The sequence below is a fragment of the Lepisma saccharinum genome, chromosome 30 (genome assembly GCF_977018435.1).
Source record: "Lepisma saccharinum chromosome 30, izLepSacc3.1, whole genome shotgun sequence".
Classification (NCBI taxonomy): Eukaryota; Metazoa; Arthropoda; class Insecta; order Zygentoma; family Lepismatidae; genus Lepisma; species Lepisma saccharinum.
In genome coordinates, this window is record NC_139258.1 from 34,248,718 (window position 1) to 34,268,055 (window position 19,338).

A 19,338-nucleotide genomic window follows, 5' to 3' on the forward strand; every position below is an offset into this window, starting at 1 on the left:
GAAAATTTATATTTTTCTCTTCGTTGCGTAATCCTGAAAAGCCCGTGCAGTATGCAGGTGTGCGTTATCGTGGTGCAACATGAAGGAGTTCTTCAAATGCGGCCTCTTTTTTGCTACGTGCTGGCACAGAGTCTCAATGACTCCTTGGTAATACTGCAGTTCTACTCAGTCTGTCTTGATCGGCATATGCCTGTTAAAACATTGCATATGTTTCCGCAGCACTTTTCCCTAAACGCCAACAAAATGTTATGGCATGTCGCTGGTCATCTTGAAAACTCATCGCGAAAAGCAATGTTATACACAAAAACCTGGAGGGGTAAACGAAACACGTTCCACGTAAATAAACACAGCTGCTCAATAATGTGGTTTCGCAACATGTGACAACTTGCTACGGAAACAGAATGAGTCATCCTACACGACGCGACTAGTGAAAAAACCATAGGCAGTGTTGCCAAGCCAGGAAAAAATCTGTCTGACCTTCTCTGCGACAGCCTTTGTACATGTATTTTTGTCAGGAGGTGTCTGTATAAATTACTGTACGCAACATTTGGAAGAGACCTTGAAATCCATGAATATATGAAGATGGGGTGTGGAGGAGAAGACAGATCTAGGTAGAGACAAGACAGGTTGTGAAAGAAATTAAAGTTCATTCCAATTTTACAGGGGCACGTCAAGTATCTGAGCGCTCAGCCACTTGACGGCCAAATAGGCGTTGCTCCGCGAGTGCTGCTCACTTGATCGCTGAGCGAACTTGAACCTTGCTCGCCACAGGTTTGAGCCACAGAATATAGCATTTTTGTGTTTCGATCTCATGAGGCAAAAGGAAGAAGAGGAAAACTGTATGAAGATGGCAGGGTGGCGACCAAGGAGGAAATATTTATGATGAACTGAACGGCTTGCGATATAGCGTAATTAAAGAGGAAGTTTAAGTAACAGAAGGTGATGTAGTATTCCAGTTTTTGTAATTGTATTAAAAAGAAAGTGTTGTTTATTCCAAATAATAAATGTTAAATATACACCATAGTTTTAAGTTGTGCAAGGGTGTGAAAATGAGAATTTTGAGTTTTGTTCAGTTCACATCAAACATTCGATTTCCATAATTAACAAGACTTGGGAAGACAATGCTGGTCTTGAAAGTCAGAAAGCTGGAGTGATGAGACTTGATACCCTGCCACATACAACCCAATGAAAAAATGCCTTCGAAAGTCCTGGCCGTCAAACTACAGTTGTGCCATGGACTTTTATTGTAATGAATTAACTAGAACAGTTGCATTTGATTATTACCTCATAGATTCATTGGTGAATGATACATGCATAACTGTGAGAATAAAAGAAAATACTTACATGCTGAAACATATCATAGCAATAATCATAAGCAGCTTCTTGTTTTACAGGTAGTGGCAAGGAATCAAATAAATCTGATGTCATTACTCCTTCATTTCTCTGCCAAAACAAATTGTAGAACTCTATTGTCTTCTCCCGTATAGCTCTAGGTATCGCTGTTTCAGCCTACCTCAAAGACAAAAGACAGAAAAACAAATAACTATTAGAAATAGGTTATGGTTTTCAATAACAAATATTGAAAATTATGGCTAGCTCATGGTTTGAACTTAGGACCCTAGCACGAAGAGTAGTTTAGCAATTGAGCTAACCTATGGCATTTTAGTAATTTTTGCAGCTTTGATCTCTGTGTGGATGATTTGTACATTTCACATTGAAACTGGTCAAATTACAATTTTCACTAACTTTTCAACAGCAATGGTACAGATTAATTGATACTTTATCGGTATCAGTGTTAGTATACTAGTAAAATTACCAATAATTTTACACATCAAATGTCTATAAGTAACCTGTAGTTTAATATAAAATTCTGTCATTTTACAATTACTTCTATGTACATAAAAGTTATAATTGATATGCCCTAGTTATGTAATATAAGTGTCTAAATATTAAGGCTCAGGCGATATCGATGCCGATGTATCAATATCGGAAAGTGTTATAGTTGGAATTCATCTACCGATACCACCGATACTTTTCTGGCATTTTGATCTTTCACGGAGTATGCAAAAATGCCGCACGACACATTCGAGGAGTCTAATTACCCTGGGAATTATGCAAAATTCAAACTTTTCTTTCATTTTGCACCAATTGTGCACAAAAAACTGTATTTTGTGATTACAAAATATCTATTTAATATTCTAATGTATGAACATTCCAAAGTAAATTTCTTGGTAAATTGATGCATATAATTGGAGAATATTTACACACCAATATTGATCAATATTTTGAACAAATTTTAATTAATGCAATACTCAAGTACCGGTATCGGGAATCGGTAAGAGTATCGGCATCGGTATCGGCTCAGTCCTACATATTTTTTTTTTTCAAAATGAACTAACTAACTAACTCTCTAGCCTTCTTAAACCCGAAGGTTCATGGCTGCAGCAACACAGGCCTTCCATCTGTCCCATTCCTGAGCAAGATCTATATACTCTTTTCCATCCCTACCAATTTCCTTTAGGTCCATCTCAACGTTATCCCTCCATCTTCGCATTGGCCTTCCTACAAGCTCTTAATATCAGTTTTTCTTGTATGTACGCATTGCTTGCATGATAGAATTATTTTCCTGTAGTTTACGGTTATTACAAGCATAAGAAAACAGTTTTTTCTTTGTGAAGTTTCAGGAGAACACACGCTCCTTTCATCAGACATTTATTTTCATTTTGACTAAAGATACAGTTATAACAATGGTTAGTAATTTTTAAACAAAAAGAATCTGTTATATAATGGATGTTGTCAATGTTACATTGTTGTAATATAGCAACTTAACTGTGAGAAGGGTTTTAAAAAGATTAACGGGAAACACAGAGTTGAATGTCTGGGAAGCCTCGTTCATTGCAGAAGAACACTGGAATAAATTAAATAATGAAAATGGTAACGTAGATCCAGTGTGGAGTTTTCTTTTTCACAAATGGAGTAAGCCACCATCTTTAAAATTTAATGTAACAGAAAACATCAAGAGACTTTGTGAAAACAATGATGAATTTGAATTACCTGATGATATTTGGGATTCATAATTTAAAAAAAAAAAAAAAATCTAAAATAAAAATAAAATAGACTGCTTTTTTCACAGTTAAGTTGCTATATTACAACAATGTAACATTGACAACATCCATTATATAACAGATTCTTTTTGTTTAAAAATTACTAACCATTGTTATAACTGTATCTTTAGTCAAAATGAAAATAAATGTCTGATGAAAGGAGCGTGTGTTCTCCTGAAACGTCACAAAGAAAAAACTGTTTTCTTATGCTTGTAATAACCGTAAACTACAGGAAAATAATTCTTAATATCAGGTTTCCCAACAAGAATCCTGTAAACTTCTCTTTCCTCTCCCATTCGTGCCCCATGGCCTGCCCACCTAAGTCTTCTTGATTTAATCATTCTAATAATATCTGGACGTGAATACAATTTATGTAGATTTTTTCCACCTGTTCAAGCAGCTCCAGCACCCACCCAGCATTGAGTATGAATGAAGCCTGCTTTTTATCTCCTCTTTAATATCATTTTCATTTGTTAGTATTACCCCTAAGTACTTGAATTTGGAAACTGGTTCAAATGAGTTGTTATCAATAATTAGATTTTGATTATTACCTAACACTTGGTTTTGGCCTGAAAGCATATATTTAGTTTTATCTTTGCTAACTTCCAAACCTAACTCTTTAGCTGCTTTGAAAAATATTTTAGCATTATTCTTAATTGTATTTATATCATCCCCTAATAAGTCTTCATAATGAAGCTGCTTGAAATCACCTTGTTGCATAGTACAATGATCTTAAAGAACCACTAATGTTATCCAGGCAACATTTGCAATTTTATATTGAATAGGTAGAATATACAGGTAAATATTATTTCAGTATTTTATCAGTATCAACAAAAATTGTGTATTTGTCTATACATAAATTCCAACGAAATAAAAAAGATGTAGTATCCATAACATGAGCCCAAAATGCTCCTATCCTGAGTTAAATTAGGGGACCAAGTTGAAAGAACTTGAAATGTGGGAAAATGTTACATCCGGAAAACTTTTTTATCATTTTGCTATGTTGGAACGATGAACATTGAATGTATAATGCAGGAAAATGTAAAACTGAGGAACGTAAAATCACTGTAGTTTCAGTTGTTCTTTTTTGGAAACATTATTTCACAAAGTAAGTCTTGAAGCTTTCCTGGTGACGAATGATGAAAAGATTCTCTCGGGCTATCGATGTTAGCTCTCGAAAGTTTTGAATCTTCTCCACAACTCACCTGGTTGTAGCCCAAGATAATCTTTTCATTATTTCACAAATTTCCATAGAGCGAATGAAGAAAGCTGATGTCAGAGAGAGACATCTACGGAGCTCATGCAAAATCACACACACACTTCTGGTCTGTCTAGGTCAAATTCAACACAGTTTTAGTTTCCAGTTGACTTCATACATAAGAGATCAGGACTCACGATAAAGAAGCACATTCGTTTTGTTTTTGGTTACGTAGTTGGAGTTTGCACATGCCATAAGTAATTAGTTGTGTAGTTTAGTTAGGAGCAAGTAGTTTTCTTTATTTCTTGTAAGAGCACTGAATATGCCTACCCTGTAAAAGACATTAGGTCGCCTCTTGTTTATTTACATACTAGCTGATTAGCTGGCATTGCCCAGGTATTTATTTAACGCAATGTAAATAATGACAGGAAAATAATGAATTCTAACTATAGTGTAAAATGTAAGTAATTTTACTTCATCCTGAATGTCACCTATTAGCTTAGCGACTCCGAAAACTATGGATTCGACACTAATGTAGGTCATTTCTCACCCCCTCTCACCCCCCCCCCCCATGCCGATAGGTGATGAACTTGGAATTGAACGGCATTGGGAGTGTCACTATTCATCTTAGCAATCTCGTAAACTATGGATTCCACACTAATATCGGTAGTTTTCACAACACAAACTCATATCAGCCTGAATGTTAGACAACCCAAGAAACACCATCATTGTGAGGGATTGCATAGAGTCACAGATGTCTGTTTGTGAGGAATTTAATATCGGTCGTTTTTTATTTTATATAAAAGGTAACCCTTCCCACCCCACCTCTAAAGGTGCCAGGGATGTCTTACCCCCACAGTATTTCTTTTGAGATTGCAAGTGATACTTGTACCAAGTTTGGTTGAAATCGTTCCAGGAGTTCGAGAGTTAAGCCGGAACAAACATACATACACACACACACGCACAGACACATACGTCCATTTTTATATATATAGAAGATTCAGCCTCTAAATTAGAATTGTCTACTTTAAGCACAAGGAAGTCAATTTAAAATTAAAATTGGGCTAGAGTCTAGTTTACGTCCTTCTTGCCCGTTTACGTCTTTCTTGCGCACTCCTTGCCCGTTTACAAAACCATGCTAGCAGACAGCCGGCGCTCCAGCATCCGTAGAGTAAGTTTTTCTTTTTAAAATTTCTGTCACTAACCATTCACCGGAACGAGGTATGCCTATGAGGTTAGGTTAGGTTCCATCAGCACTCATTTCACCCCTAAATATGTGCTTCATCATCGAAAAATGTCCTCAGTACGTTCAATCACGCATATCCAGACAACATCGGTTTTTCTCGATTTTCTCCTCCAGGAAATTTTTCCTCGCCTTGGGATTTACTTTGTTGAATTCCTTATACAATAACCTTTCCAACGATATTCCTTAGGAAAAGGACGTAAACTAGACTCTTACCTAAAATTGTTTGCACTTGTTCTAAAACAGGTTTTAAAATAAGTTTCTTTGTAATGGGTTACATTTCAAATATATTTTATTATTTTTTGTGTAACTTGCCTATGAGTCATTCCATGCGAAATCAACACAGCTTCCGACCTGACCATCTCCGATTTTCATGAAATTTGGGGAGTTAAAAATATGCATGGAACTTAGTAACTATGAAAATTTTTAGTTTCGTGCGTCTTGTAATTGTTAAATTATTCAAGGTCAAAGTTAGCAAAAATTGCCCTTTTTGAGCCCGCTTAGCTATACTAAATGTCCTGTAACTCCGCCCCTATTTTACCTAGGAAGCTCAAATAAAGCTTATTGTGCAGGGAATTAAACAAGCTTTCCAGTGATATATATAACAAGTACACATTTTGATAAAAATATAATTTTGTCACGTGACCTTGACCTTTGACCTTGAATATCTCAAAACATGTCATCACCAAAAATCGTGAAAAAAATATATTTGGTCCCTCATTCCATACTCTAAAACATATAAGAAAATCATTCTGGGACTGCAATGGGATCAGAAGATACAAAATAGTATGTGTACCTATGTGACTGATAAAAGCCTCATTACATGAACTATGACGAGTCAAAATCCCTTAACACCCTTTACAAAATGTAAAGGAGTTATCCTGGTCATGAAAGAAATAGGTTAGACACAGGGAGATCCCTAGCTATGTGTGTCAAGCGCAAGTCCGGCACATTGTTGACCCCCATATTGAATTCAACGAAAAATTTCAAAGGGAAGGGTGTGAAGTGATATATCAAATCAGGCTAGAACTTCACGAGAAATGAAATGGTGAAGGTTTTTCTAACTTATTTTTAGGCAGCAAAACGTTATACGCATATCTTTCACTTACGATAAATGCACATCATAGTGTTGTCAATATTCCTGTGAGCACACTCGTTGACGTCTCTCACACTCACATAGAAAATTTGGCAAAGTAGCAGGTGCAACATCATCGCAAGCAGCAACTATGCCTTCTCTCAGATGGTCAATATCAGGGACTTTTAGTGCATGCACCGTTCTCTTCAAATGTTTCTGAAGGTAAAATTCCTCCTAAGATGTTAGATCTGGGGAATGTGCAGGCCTTTTCATACATCCCCGTCTGCCCATCAATCTACCTAAAAATTTACCATGAAGAAATTGCCAAAATGTTCACATAGTGTGGTCACACACTGTCCTGTTTCAAAACTTTGGAAAAAGTGCCATGTCCCGTAATCAAGGATGAAAAACCTGTTCACTTAACACATCCAAGAAGCCCTCACCATTTAAGGTTCCGTTGTTGAATATGGACCAACGATTTCCGTTCTCCATACACTATATCAAGTATTTAGTGAATGTCGCTGATTAAAATCATATGCCATGGTGTGTATACTTCTTTCTCTCCCAAGATGTCAGCGTCATCTCGACGAGTTCCTAACACGTTAGGAGCATTCTTAAAACTTTGTTTTTAACACCTCGAAAAGGAGAAAATGGTTGCAAGCATGCAGTAATAACTTTTTGCTGGTTAAAGATACTTTGGATAAACCTTCGCCGCTTCATTTCTCGTGAAGTTCTATCCTGATTTGATATATCACATCACCCCCTTACCTTTGAAATTTTTGCGTTGAATTCAATATGGCGGTCAAAAATGTGCTGGACCTACGCTTGACACACGCAGCTAGGGATCTCCCTGTGCCTAACCTACTTCTTTCATGACCAGGATAACTCCTTTACATTTTGTAGGGGGTGTTAAAGGACTCTTGACTCATCTTAGTTCATGTAATGAGGCTTTTATCAGTCACATAGTTACACATATTATTTTGTATCTTCTGATCCCATTGCAGTCCCAGAATGATTTTTTGGTATGTTTTAGAGTATGGTATGAGGGACCAAATATATTTTTTTCACGATTTTTGGTGATGACATGTTTTGAGATATTCAAGGTCAAAAGTCAAGGTCACGTGACAAAATTATATTTTTATCCAAAGGTAGGCTTGTTATATATCACTGGAAAGCTTGTTCAATTCCCTGTACAATAAGCTTTATTTGAGCTTCCTAGGCAAAATAGGGGCGGAGTTACAGCAGATTTGGTATAGCTAAGCGGGCTCAAAAAGAGCAATTTCTGCTAACTTTGACCTTGAATAATTTAACAATTACAAGACGCACGAAACTAAAAATTTTCATAGTTACTAAGTTCCATGCATTGTTTCAACTCCCCAAATTTCATGAAAATCGGAGATGGTCAGGTTAGAAATTGGACATATCTGTGTTGATTTGGCATGGAATGACTCCTATGTTAAATGAGGTTTACTCTTTCCTTAAAAATGCAATGAAGTCTAAAGCCCTTTTTTGGACAGTTATGTAAATAAACCTCTGCTCTACAAAGTGTAAACTTTTTTGCTTGTGTGTTCATGCAACTCCCTTGTAGCACCGTGGGTCTATGGTTAAAGGGGACTTTTGTTTCTTTCTACATCTGATGTGTATTAACAAGACTGGAGTTAAAGCTCATCTAAAATACAGTTTGTCAAAGAGGACCAAAGGGTGCTCATAATGTGTATTAAAATTCATGGAGAATGTATGTTGACTAATAAATATAGTTGTTTTGTTGCCAGTCAAAAGTACGTTATTGGAAAAAAGGTCAGAAAGGAGTAATGAGGATTTTTATTTAATGATTAGATATTTTAAGTTTAAAAAATATATAGGGGTGATCTATATTGTTTACCATCAAATGTATGGTTCATGCTACATTACTGTATTGAATCATTTCCACAACACAGATAGTAATTATTTTATGGAACCTTTTCAAGCGAGTGCTTTTCAAACTTGCCGTGAAGTACAAAAAAAATCATAACTTGAGAGCTAATTGTCGTACAGAGATGAAATCGGTTTTCTTTTCTCTCTTAAATACAGAGTTTTTAGCAAAGGTTAAATTTATACGTTGTGTATCCCAATAATTAGTGTTAAAGGAAGAAGAAAATTGAAATTTTTCCAAAAAGTTGGCATACGGAATGCTACAGTAGACCAGAGTGATTGTGAAAATGTAGTATGTACCAGTTGCACATTCCTTCAACCATACACAGTTTGGCTGAAAAAAGACTGACACTTCTTGTGGAAAAAATAACAATGTTTAAGAGCAGCAGTGTTGCCAGTTTAGGAATAATTTCTGTAATTTCAGTAGTCACAATGAATACATTGTTTTGTAACTCAAGTATGTAATAACTTTAGAGGTATTCTAATGAACAAAAAGACAACTGAAATATCATGTGCAGTTTTCAAGGTATGATGTGTTAATTACTGCCACATGGAGGTGATTTCAATCAAAATCAGCCATCTTGAACACCATAATTTTGGTGGTTTAGTTTGAAACTGGCCATCTGCTAAAGGTTAAACTATATAATATTTTCAATATTTTGTCATTAATGCTGCATAAATATTTTAAAATCCTAGTGCAATACCATGTTACTTGTCTCACCAAATATCTCTGGATCAACTTGACACGGTGCAGAAATTCTTCATGGCGACGATTCAGGGCAACTTGCTGAGATGATACAGCTCCAATGAATGCACCATACAGTAGAGCAAAGCCTGCCATCATTGCAATTGTGGCAACCAACCTCTCAACTTCATTTGTTGCAGTTATATCGCCAAACCTGTAAAATAAAGAATGTGTTCAACTTTTTCCATTTCAATGTTCTATTACATATGGAAAAGTCAAAACCTATCTGCACTTTTGAAATAACTTTCTTTAGGGTGGCCTAAATGGTGTGATTAGGATCAAACCTCGGCCACGTAACCACAATAGTACCATCTTTCAGCACGTGAGTGCGGCCAAACTAAGAAAGTTATGCAGATAATTCTTGACTTTCCCTCATAATATTCTACTCAATTTCAATGTCAGGTCCCTAGTTTGTCTTCATACAGAAAGGGGCCAGACTCAGTTTGTGACTTTCAAAACACTGCTCATTTGTAGAATATCAATATCAATATGTTTATTCATCATTAAGCATTACAATAATGCAATACATGTCGTCATTGGTACAAATATAGAATTATTGCATTGTAGAATTATTTTCCTGTAGTTTACGGTTATTACAATCATAAGAAAACAGTTTTTCTTTGTGACGTTTCAGGAGAACAAATGTCAAATGAAAATAAATGTCTGATGAAAGGAGCGTGTGTTCTCCTGAAACGTCACAAAGAAAACTGTTTTCTTATGATTGTAATAACCGTAAACTACAGGAAAATAATACAAGAATAGTATAAACATACAAATATAAAACATAATACAAGAATAGCATATACAGGGTGTTTCTAAAGGTCGTTTACAACGCTTGGGGGGTGATTCCTCACACGAAAACAAGCAAAAAGTCTAAGTTCCATTTTTACGACTGAGGCTTCGTTTCCGAGATAGGAGCCTCGCAAAAGGTGACAAAGTGAACGTCACACCTGACTGGGACGAATACTATAACAGATAGAGAGGCGGTTCCAAGGGAATCATAAAGGAATCGTATGTGCTCAGTCCGGAAGTCACTATGAAAAGTTCACTGCACGCATGCGCAATGGAGTCCTCAAAGGAATTGGGGATTTCCAGCAAGAACAATACATGGAAAGGGTATGTAACGCAGCAAGAAGGACCGTGACAATGAGAAATGCGTTCAAGACAACACATCCCGACCTCAAACATCAAAACATGAGCACCGAACACAAAATCCGAGAAGTTGAGCACGGTTGCATACCCCAGTTACACGCGAGGAATGAACGAATCATGTCATGTGGCATACTAGAGACACATTACTCCACCAGGAGGAGGGAAAGAAAAATACAATATCAGATGATTGGGACAACGTGTATTTTTACACGCGACAACTACGTAATATCCCCCCCACACACACACAACAAACAACAAATGCTACAATGTCTTATGCACAGACAGTCCGTGTCACTGTACACCAACTGAAGATGTCACAAAGGGGGTGGGGAGCAATACCAAAAGTGTTCGCACGCGATCATTGTGACGTAAAAGAGACCAGTTTTGGAAGCGCTGCACAGGCAAGTCTGGCTCTCGTAGTCTACGTTGACCTTCATGACTGCTGTTCCCGCGAGAGGAGCTCGAAGGGTTGGTTCTCTCCGGCAGTCGTTCCAGTCCGGTTGCAGGTGCTGGGATATGATCAGCAGTTCGCTCTAGGTTGTCATACGCATTGAAGAGTACTAGTATGTTGTATTGAAAGAAGTTGACGTGGTGGAGTGGGCAAGTCAAGTATCACAACAATTGGTCTGTGGTGTTCGTACGGTGATACGGCCAATTTGTTCAGTGTGCCAGTGTTAAACAAAAACAATACTTTGCAGTTCCAGCTCCCTATTACACAGATGGCTGCGTATACGACCCAGCAGCTAGCAGACATGCATCTCATGTATGGGGAGGCACGTGGTAATAGCCGTAGGCAAGGCGTCTTTATGGAGAACGCTTTCCACATAGACGTTTACCATCTCACACCTTATTTCAGGTAGTGGACAGTCGACTGCGTGAAACAGGGTCAGTGTTACCACCGCGGCAAGAAGTTGGAAGACCTCGAAGTGTTCGCACACATCAGTTTGCAGAAGATGTGTTAACAGCGGTCGCAGAACATCCTGGCACCAGTACGCGAGTGTTCGCTCGGGCACGAAACACGTCTCATGTGAATGTTTGGCGAGTGTTGTCAGAGGAAGGAATGCACCCTTTTAAACTGCAGAAAGTACAAGAACTGTTACCTCGTGACTTTCGCCCTTGTATGGAGTTTTGCCAATGGCTGTTGCATCAGTTGGACACAAACCCTCACTTCGAGGCCAACGTATTGTGGACAGATGAAGCCATTTTCACCAGGATGGATGTCTTCAATAGTAGAAACAGTCATGTATGGGACTTTGACAACCCACATGCACTTTTTGTGGCCCATCACCAGCACAGGTTTTCAGTGAATGTGTGGTGCGGGATAGTACATGATAATTTAATTGGACCATACATTCTCCCTGTTCGCCTGAATGGTCGCACGTATCATGCATTTCTTAGTGAGGTTCTGCCTGAACTGTTGGAGACCGTACCTTTTGGCACTGCAGCAAGAAATGTGGTACCAACACGATGGTGCACCAGCTCATTTCGATTGTAATGTACGACATTTCCTGCATGACGTGTTTCGCAATAGGTTCATTGGTAGGGATGAGCCTGTGCCTTGGCCACCGAGGTCGCCAGATCTCAACCCTCTCGATTTTTTCTTCTGGGGAGAAATGAAAACCCTCGTATACGACACACCTGTCACATCAGCTGAGGACCTCGTTGCTCGCATCAACGTCGCCGCCGCGACGGTAGCAGATACACCTGGCTTGTTTGCTCGTACTCGACAATCCTTGATTCGTCGCTGTCATCTCTGCGTAGAAGTAAACGGCAGACATTTTGAAAACCGTCTGTGATTATTGCCCTCGGCAAATCTCAGTGAGAACACTTTTGGTATTGCTCCCCACCCCCTTTTGTGTGGTGAAAGTGACATCTTCAGTTGGTGTACAGTCACACGGACTGTCTGTGCGTACGATATTGTAGCATTTGTTGTTTGTTGTGTGTGTATGGGGGGGATATTACGTAGTTGTCGCGTGTAAAAATACACGTTGTCCCAATCATCTGATATTGTGTTTTTCTTTCCCTCCTCCTGGTGGAGTAATGTGTCTCTAGTATGCCACATGACATGATTCGTTCATTCCTCGCGTGTAACTGGGGTATGCAACCGTGCTCAACTTCTCGGATTTTGTGTTCGGTGCTCATGTTTTGATGTTTGAGGTCGGGATGTGTTGTCTTGAACGCATTTCTCATTGTCACGGTCCTTCTTGCTGCGTTACATACCCTTTCCATGTATTGTTCTTGCTGGAAATCCCCAATTCCTTTGAGGACTCCATTGCGCATGCGTGCAGTGAACTTTTCATAGTGACTTCCGGACTGAGCACATACGATTCCTTTATGATTCCCTTGGAACCGCCTCTCTATCTGTTATAGTATTCGTCCCAGTCAGGTGTGACGTTCACTTTGTCACCTTTTGCGAGGCTCCTATCTCGGAAACGAAGCCTCAGTCGTAAAAATGGAACTTAGACTTTTTGCTTGTTTTCGTGTGAGGAATCACCTCCCAAGCGTTGTAAACGACCTTTAGAAACACCCTGTATATCTAAATATAAAAGTCAATACAAGAATAGCATAAACAAGCCTATATATATATATAATAAATACATATGGTGAGTATGGAGAGAATAGTATTGCACATATTAAAAGTTCTAGAAATTTAAATCATCTTTTGAGTGCAGAATAAATTCATCTATTGATTAGAAAATCTTTTCTCTTAGCCAGTCTTGCAGGACCTTTCTAAATTTTTCAAGAGGTGCATAGTGGACTGACCCTGGCAGCTGGTTGAAGAGTTTTATTCCCATGTGTTTGTAATTATTTTGTACTTTGCTTAGCCTGGTTGGTAGTGTGTCAAACCACATGGGTTAACTATTATGGGAGGTTGGAATACAATTGAAGAGGAGGATAAGCAAATGTAATTTAATGAAATTGCATGATTTGTTTATATATTAGGGATGGGACAGATTAATCTGTACACTATCGGTATCGGCCAATATAGGCATATCAGTTTATCAATAAAATTACTGATTATTTTAGATCCGATATATCTATAAATATCTTATAAATTTTGTGGATAATTTCCATGACCTACATTTTAAAAAAGTAAATGTCTAAATATGCAACTTCTTTTACACTTCAGTCACTTGGAAACAAACATTTATTCAGGTTCTTCAAGGACCATTTGGAATTTTGTATGAGATCAGTAGAATATCAGTTATCGGTATCAGAAAATTTTATATTGGTACTTTATTGGTATTGGCCAAAATTTCATATTGGCCCATCCCTATTACATATCATTTGCTTGACAAACTTCCAATTTCAGCACTAAGCCATTTTACATTGGCATATTGTCAAGATTTCCATCAACGAAATAGATTATATACCACTGGATTGGCACTTTTAGTGTCGGTTGAGTGTTTTGGATAGAAAGTAGAGTTTCAAATGACTAGTCACATAACTACAATATACATCGCTTCAATTAACCTGTAACTGGCATGGCGTGGTCCCTGGGACCTGCGGCGTAAACCAATTTTCTTGGTCTCTGAAGCAATAACATGCACCTTGCTTTCCTTTTCAGTAGCTTCATATTTTGGAATATCACGTAACCTGCCAGCGCCACTTCGCTAGCTGCATTTTAGTTTCAGAGCAATAGACACTTGTGGGTCCCACGGACCACGCGATGCCGTTTGCATAAGTCTTTCGGCAAGGAACCTGGTGCGAGAATCAGAGTTGACAATCCATTTTGTAGTGAAAATATTCTTGAAATAAAAAATAAACTGGAATAAGTTGCAAGCGGAAGTGCATTATCAGATCTGGAGTCTGTTCATAAAAATGATAATGAAGTACTTATCTCCACTGACTATCACTACGATCAATTGACTTTTCCCTCTCATTTTGACATTGTGCAGAATTTTTTGATGTGATTTTGTTTTCATTGGGTAACTACATGTATGTTCTGTGATAATTGAACAACTAAATGATGTTTTGTATCTTACAGTCCCATGAAAATGTATTTACAGAGCTGTTTACAAAAAACGAACAGATTTTTGTAGTGTTAGATAAATTAAATTATAAAAACTGCAATAATGGAAATAGTGGACAAAAATTTATCATAATTCCATAAAGAAGGTCCAAAATGGATGATAATTTGTGAAAAAGTTTGCTACTGTTTCCATAACTTCTATAAATAGTGAATTTATGCTGGTGGTTCACGGGACCACGCCACGTGCATTACAATCTGGCACCACACCAGTTAGGGGTTAATATTTCCCTTTCCCTTATATCCATTTATATATTCGTTTCTTTTCTGTGTCTTACTTTGACTTGCACTTCCAATTAATTTCTATTGTGTAACTTGAAAAAGTAAAACACTACAAATACAATCTGAAAGTGCAAAACTGTTACCAAAATGATGTGTAAATATATTTTTCAAATATTCCTGTTTCTAGCAACTGAATTCTTGGTTATGTCATTTTAATTCATTTTGCACATGAATATCTAAAAAAATGTCGACTAACAACTATAAATAAAGTAAAGAGCTACAAATTCACAACATAATTAAAATGAATACATAGGTTTCACATACTTATACCTACCCTGTACTAAAAATTGTTGTGGTGATGAAGTAAGAACATAAAAGGTACCAATCTGAATCTGAACTGAAGGAGGAAGAAAATTGGAAGTCTGATATCCATGTAGTATGAGGAGCCTGTAAAGAATATTCTGTTTATATGCATGTAATCAAAGGATTAATGTTATAACCTTAAAATTATTAAACATCTCATGTAATAGTTCTTAAGCTATTTAATTCAAGCTATAAATGCATCCCGGCTGGAAATGTATGTTGGTTCCAATTCAAAATTCAATAGTGTTGCATTACGAGCTAAGGTTCCGTCCCAGGCTGGTCCCTGGAGACACAATTGGGGGCGTTAAAACCTTAGTCGTAACGGATTTTACCCTCTGTAGTTGAGGGTAGGACCCATTGACCAACGGGCAACGAGTCAGAGTTAGAGCAGTTATATTAAATAAAACACAAATAAATGACTAACTGGCTGAGTTTATTGTGTTAATAACAGTACTTCAGTTGACTAAAAGGGAGAAGTTTGGGGCGGAAAGGAATAGCACCATAAACAGGCAGGTACTTATCTCGATCCTGGAGCGGTAAACTCGTGAGCGATGGTCCCACTGGGTGGCCTGAAGGGTCCCTGAAGGGTCTCGCCTCTGGACAGGGCCAGGCTTGGGCCCCACAGCTTCTGACGGCCGTGCAGTGAATTCCCTGCAGCCGGCAGCAGTCGCCCCTCTCGCGACTCGGCTTGGATCCCTGACCTACTTGGCTGCCTCCTTGCCTTCTCCTCCCGAAGCAGGTTGTGTACCCCTTTTATAGGGGTCACAGGAGTTAGGTAATACTTCGGAAAGGGTTTCCGGGTATGGCTGGTAGCGGTTGAATTGGTGTCAATTGGGCTAAATTGGTTTTCGGTCAACTCAAAAGAAAATCTATGATGCAACACATGCCCTTTTGCTTTGGGTGATGCATGGTCAGTGCATAGAGTCCCATCAACACTGTCTTCTGGGCCTCCCTGATGGCATACTGGTGGTACCATTGTCACCTTGTAATCAAGGGCTCCCAGGTTCAGTACCTGGTGGAGATCATAATGGTTTGAATCCTATTTTAAACTGTAGGTCCAGTCCCCATTAGCCTATCTGTGCATAAAGTGAACTTAAAACAACAACTCAACCACCGCTTTTGAGACCAGAGTCGTCTTCTATTGTTTTCAAGCAGCTGAACTACGAAATTTGTTTATAATTCCATGGTATAATACATGTTATAAGCAGGATGAGGATTTGCCCTAAATTTATTTTTTATTTCATGCCAAGAAAATGTAGGCTTTTACGTTTAAAAGATGTTTCAGTGATGTGATGAAAATAATGAAGGGACACTCAGGCATGGAGGTAGGATTGTAGCAGGTATGGTTTGTTCAAATATGTAATTGCATGCCAGTTTCAGAGCATATGAAAGAAGAAAAGGAATAAGATTGAAATGAAAGGGAAGGGCTGAGGAGACTAAAGCCCTCTATCTGCAAATGGCCCTCACTGGCAAGAAAATTGATTTGAAAAGGGCCACAAAATGTAAAAAAGAAATTACATCAGGTGGTGAGAATATAACTAACCACCTGGCATAACTTAGCCTAACAGTCATAACTGAAATTGTATGCAGGGGGACCCACGATATTGTTAGTCCTAGGCATCCACTTATATAAATCCAATTCATTACATTTTTTCAGGATAACAATCAGAAGCCCTATTCAATTCATATCTAGTGTATCCATTTATTTAATTCCTTATTATTTATTAATTTAATTCCTTAGTAACATCCCAGATAGCACAAAAGCTTGTGGCAAGCTTACAGCTTTCCATTATATGCTTGTTCACTTTACATGAAAAGCTTGACACTAGATGGTAGTGCCAAACAAGTGTGAATTAAATTGAGTTTTCATATTGGACATAATTAGTGATAAGTTGTGTTTTGATACTGTGATATGTGAACATCAAAGCTACAAGGAAGAGAAAAAAATGTAGTGTAGTGAATAAAAGTGAATCTCCCATGACCAAGAAACATTGGTGGCTGACTGCTGTACTGCTGTACAACCAAGGTTGATTGATTTAAACCAGGTGATCTTCTTGAAAAAAAATTACTGATTTAATTCACTTTAAATAAATAATTTACAGAATAATGTACATAAGGATTTAGTAGATATCAGAATCACTTTTGGTGAAAGTACATTAATCTCATAAACATTTAGTGGTGTTTGAACCGATATTAAACCATAAATAGTGTCAATAGCATTAAACTAAATAAACATGGCAGCTGATATTTCGCAAACTATCATTAAAAAATTGCCAAAATTCAGCTAGAAAGACTACAAAAAATATTTTTATTTATAATTATAGAGTACATCCAGAATGTTTATTTTCACTGGAAGGAAAGTTACTGAAATTATTATAGTTTCATTAACACACTCAACAAACATTTTCATAGTAGGTTCATATATACAGTATCAGAAACCGAAAAATGTATATTTACATATACAGTAGAGTCTCGCTTATCCGACCTAAACTGGCCGGGAGAACGTCGGATAAGCAAAAATATCGGATAATAGGGAGTGTTAAGAAAAAGCCTATTAAAAGTCAAACTAATGTTATAGTGGCCACGGTGGCTCAGTCGGTAATGCGTCTGACAACCATGCTCAAGGTCCCGGGTTCGATCCCCGGCCGGTTCAAATCCGGGAACTTTTCTAACGTTGGAAGCGGCTCTGGTGCCCCGCCCAGCATCGAATGACATGGGTACCTGGGGGAAACCCTGGGGGGTAAAGGCGGTCAGGGGCATGATGCTGATCACATCACCCCCACTCACGACCGGGTCAAGAAAGTGTGGGGCATAACCCCCACACCCCCTATACACCTTCATGGCGTGGTGCTAAGCACAGGGGAGCATTTTACTTTTTCTTTTTTTTTTTACTAATGTTATAGCCTAATAATACAATAATGCAGAAAAAATTAATTATCCGGAGAAACTAAAAATTGACTACGCTCACGCTCGCAACTTGCAGTTCTTGTTGCCGATTCATGATTTTTTTTCCGGTAGTATGTCGGATAATACGGAATGTCGGATAAACGAGACTCTAGTTATTTTATTATTTGCATTAATCAAACTGTTCAAATAATTTACAGGGCTATTTACTAGGAAAAGCCGTTCTATAAAAAAACATCTAAGTGTATGTATTGTGTCACAAACCATACAAGCACTTTTAAGAGTGTTTTAAAAAAAATCGATTTAAATTTTAAAAATCATCCAAAAATCACTATTTTATCCACCCTGTGCAAAACCCCAATTACTTTTGTTTTGCTGTTTTATTATGGTAAACACAACATGGTTACATTTATGCTATGAATATAAAGAGAAAAATCAGTTTAGCTTGAAGATGTAAATTGGTTTGGTAGTCAGAATCTGGTTTGCTTTCAGCTTGATGCAGGCTTGCCTTGGCAAACTTGCTGAAACTTCAACTTTTGTTAACTACATAGCTGGATGTAGACAAGGGGAGCTTTCTCCAAACTTCATGACTTGACATGGCAAACTTGCAACAAGTTCTCTGTACTATCAGCAAGTTTTCTGTACTATCTGGGAAATATGACAAATATAATCATAAAGTTTATTGATCTTTGCTAGATGCACTGCCATCCATTATTACAGTATAAACTTACCTGGGCCAGCACATACCAAATGCATCCAAGTGTATGAATCACGAAGAAAGCCCATGTACCATAATGTAAAGATATAAATGTCAAGCTCTGAGTGCCAACATCATTATCTAACTTTGCTGAGAAGAAAAAAGAAAACAAGTTTAATTATAATTTTTCTTGTATGTACGCATTGCTTGCATTGTAGAATTATTTATCTTGTAGTCTACGGTTTTTACATGCAGTCTTTCATTGTGACGCTTCAGGAAAACACACACTCCCTTCATCAGACATTTATTTTTAGATTGATTCCTGAAGTCTGATGAAGGGAGCGGTTGTTCTCCTGAAACGTCACAACGAAAATCTGTGTTTTTATGCTTGTAATAACCGTAGACTACAAGATAAATAACAAGTTTAATTATCTCCTAACAAAATATTTTTATGATTAGCCTAACAAGATCCTAAAAAAAAAGTAAAAGTAAAGTGCTCCCCTGTGCTTTGCACCATGCCATGAAGGCGTATAGGGGGTGTGAAGTTAGGGCCCCACACTTTCTTGATCACAGCTGAAGGTGGGGTGATGTGATCAGCACTACACCCCTGGCTGCCTTTACCCCCAGTTTCCTCCAAGTAGCAACTTTGTAGGATGCTGGGTGGGCACCGGAGCTGCTTGAACAGGTGGAAAAA

General features: G+C 37.9%; 1 protein-coding gene across 3 annotated transcripts in view; it reads right to left on the reverse strand.

Annotated features, from left to right (window-relative positions):
- The window catches only part of LOC145981694 (uncharacterized), a 159,008-nt gene that overhangs the window by 119,344 nt on the left and 20,326 nt on the right, over window positions 1-19,338 (reverse strand). For all 3 annotated transcript variants that reach the window (XM_083115092.1, XM_083115090.1, XM_083115091.1), the window contains exons 4-7: window positions 18,679-18,794; window positions 15,015-15,127; window positions 9,253-9,430; window positions 1,345-1,509 (exon numbers count right to left, since the gene is read on the reverse strand). In XM_083115092.1, the coding sequence (XP_082971218.1) occupies window positions 1,345-1,509; window positions 9,253-9,430; window positions 15,015-15,127; window positions 18,679-18,794 (572 nt within the window). The remainder of the gene's footprint in view (window positions 1-1,344; window positions 1,510-9,252; window positions 9,431-15,014; window positions 15,128-18,678; window positions 18,795-19,338) is intronic.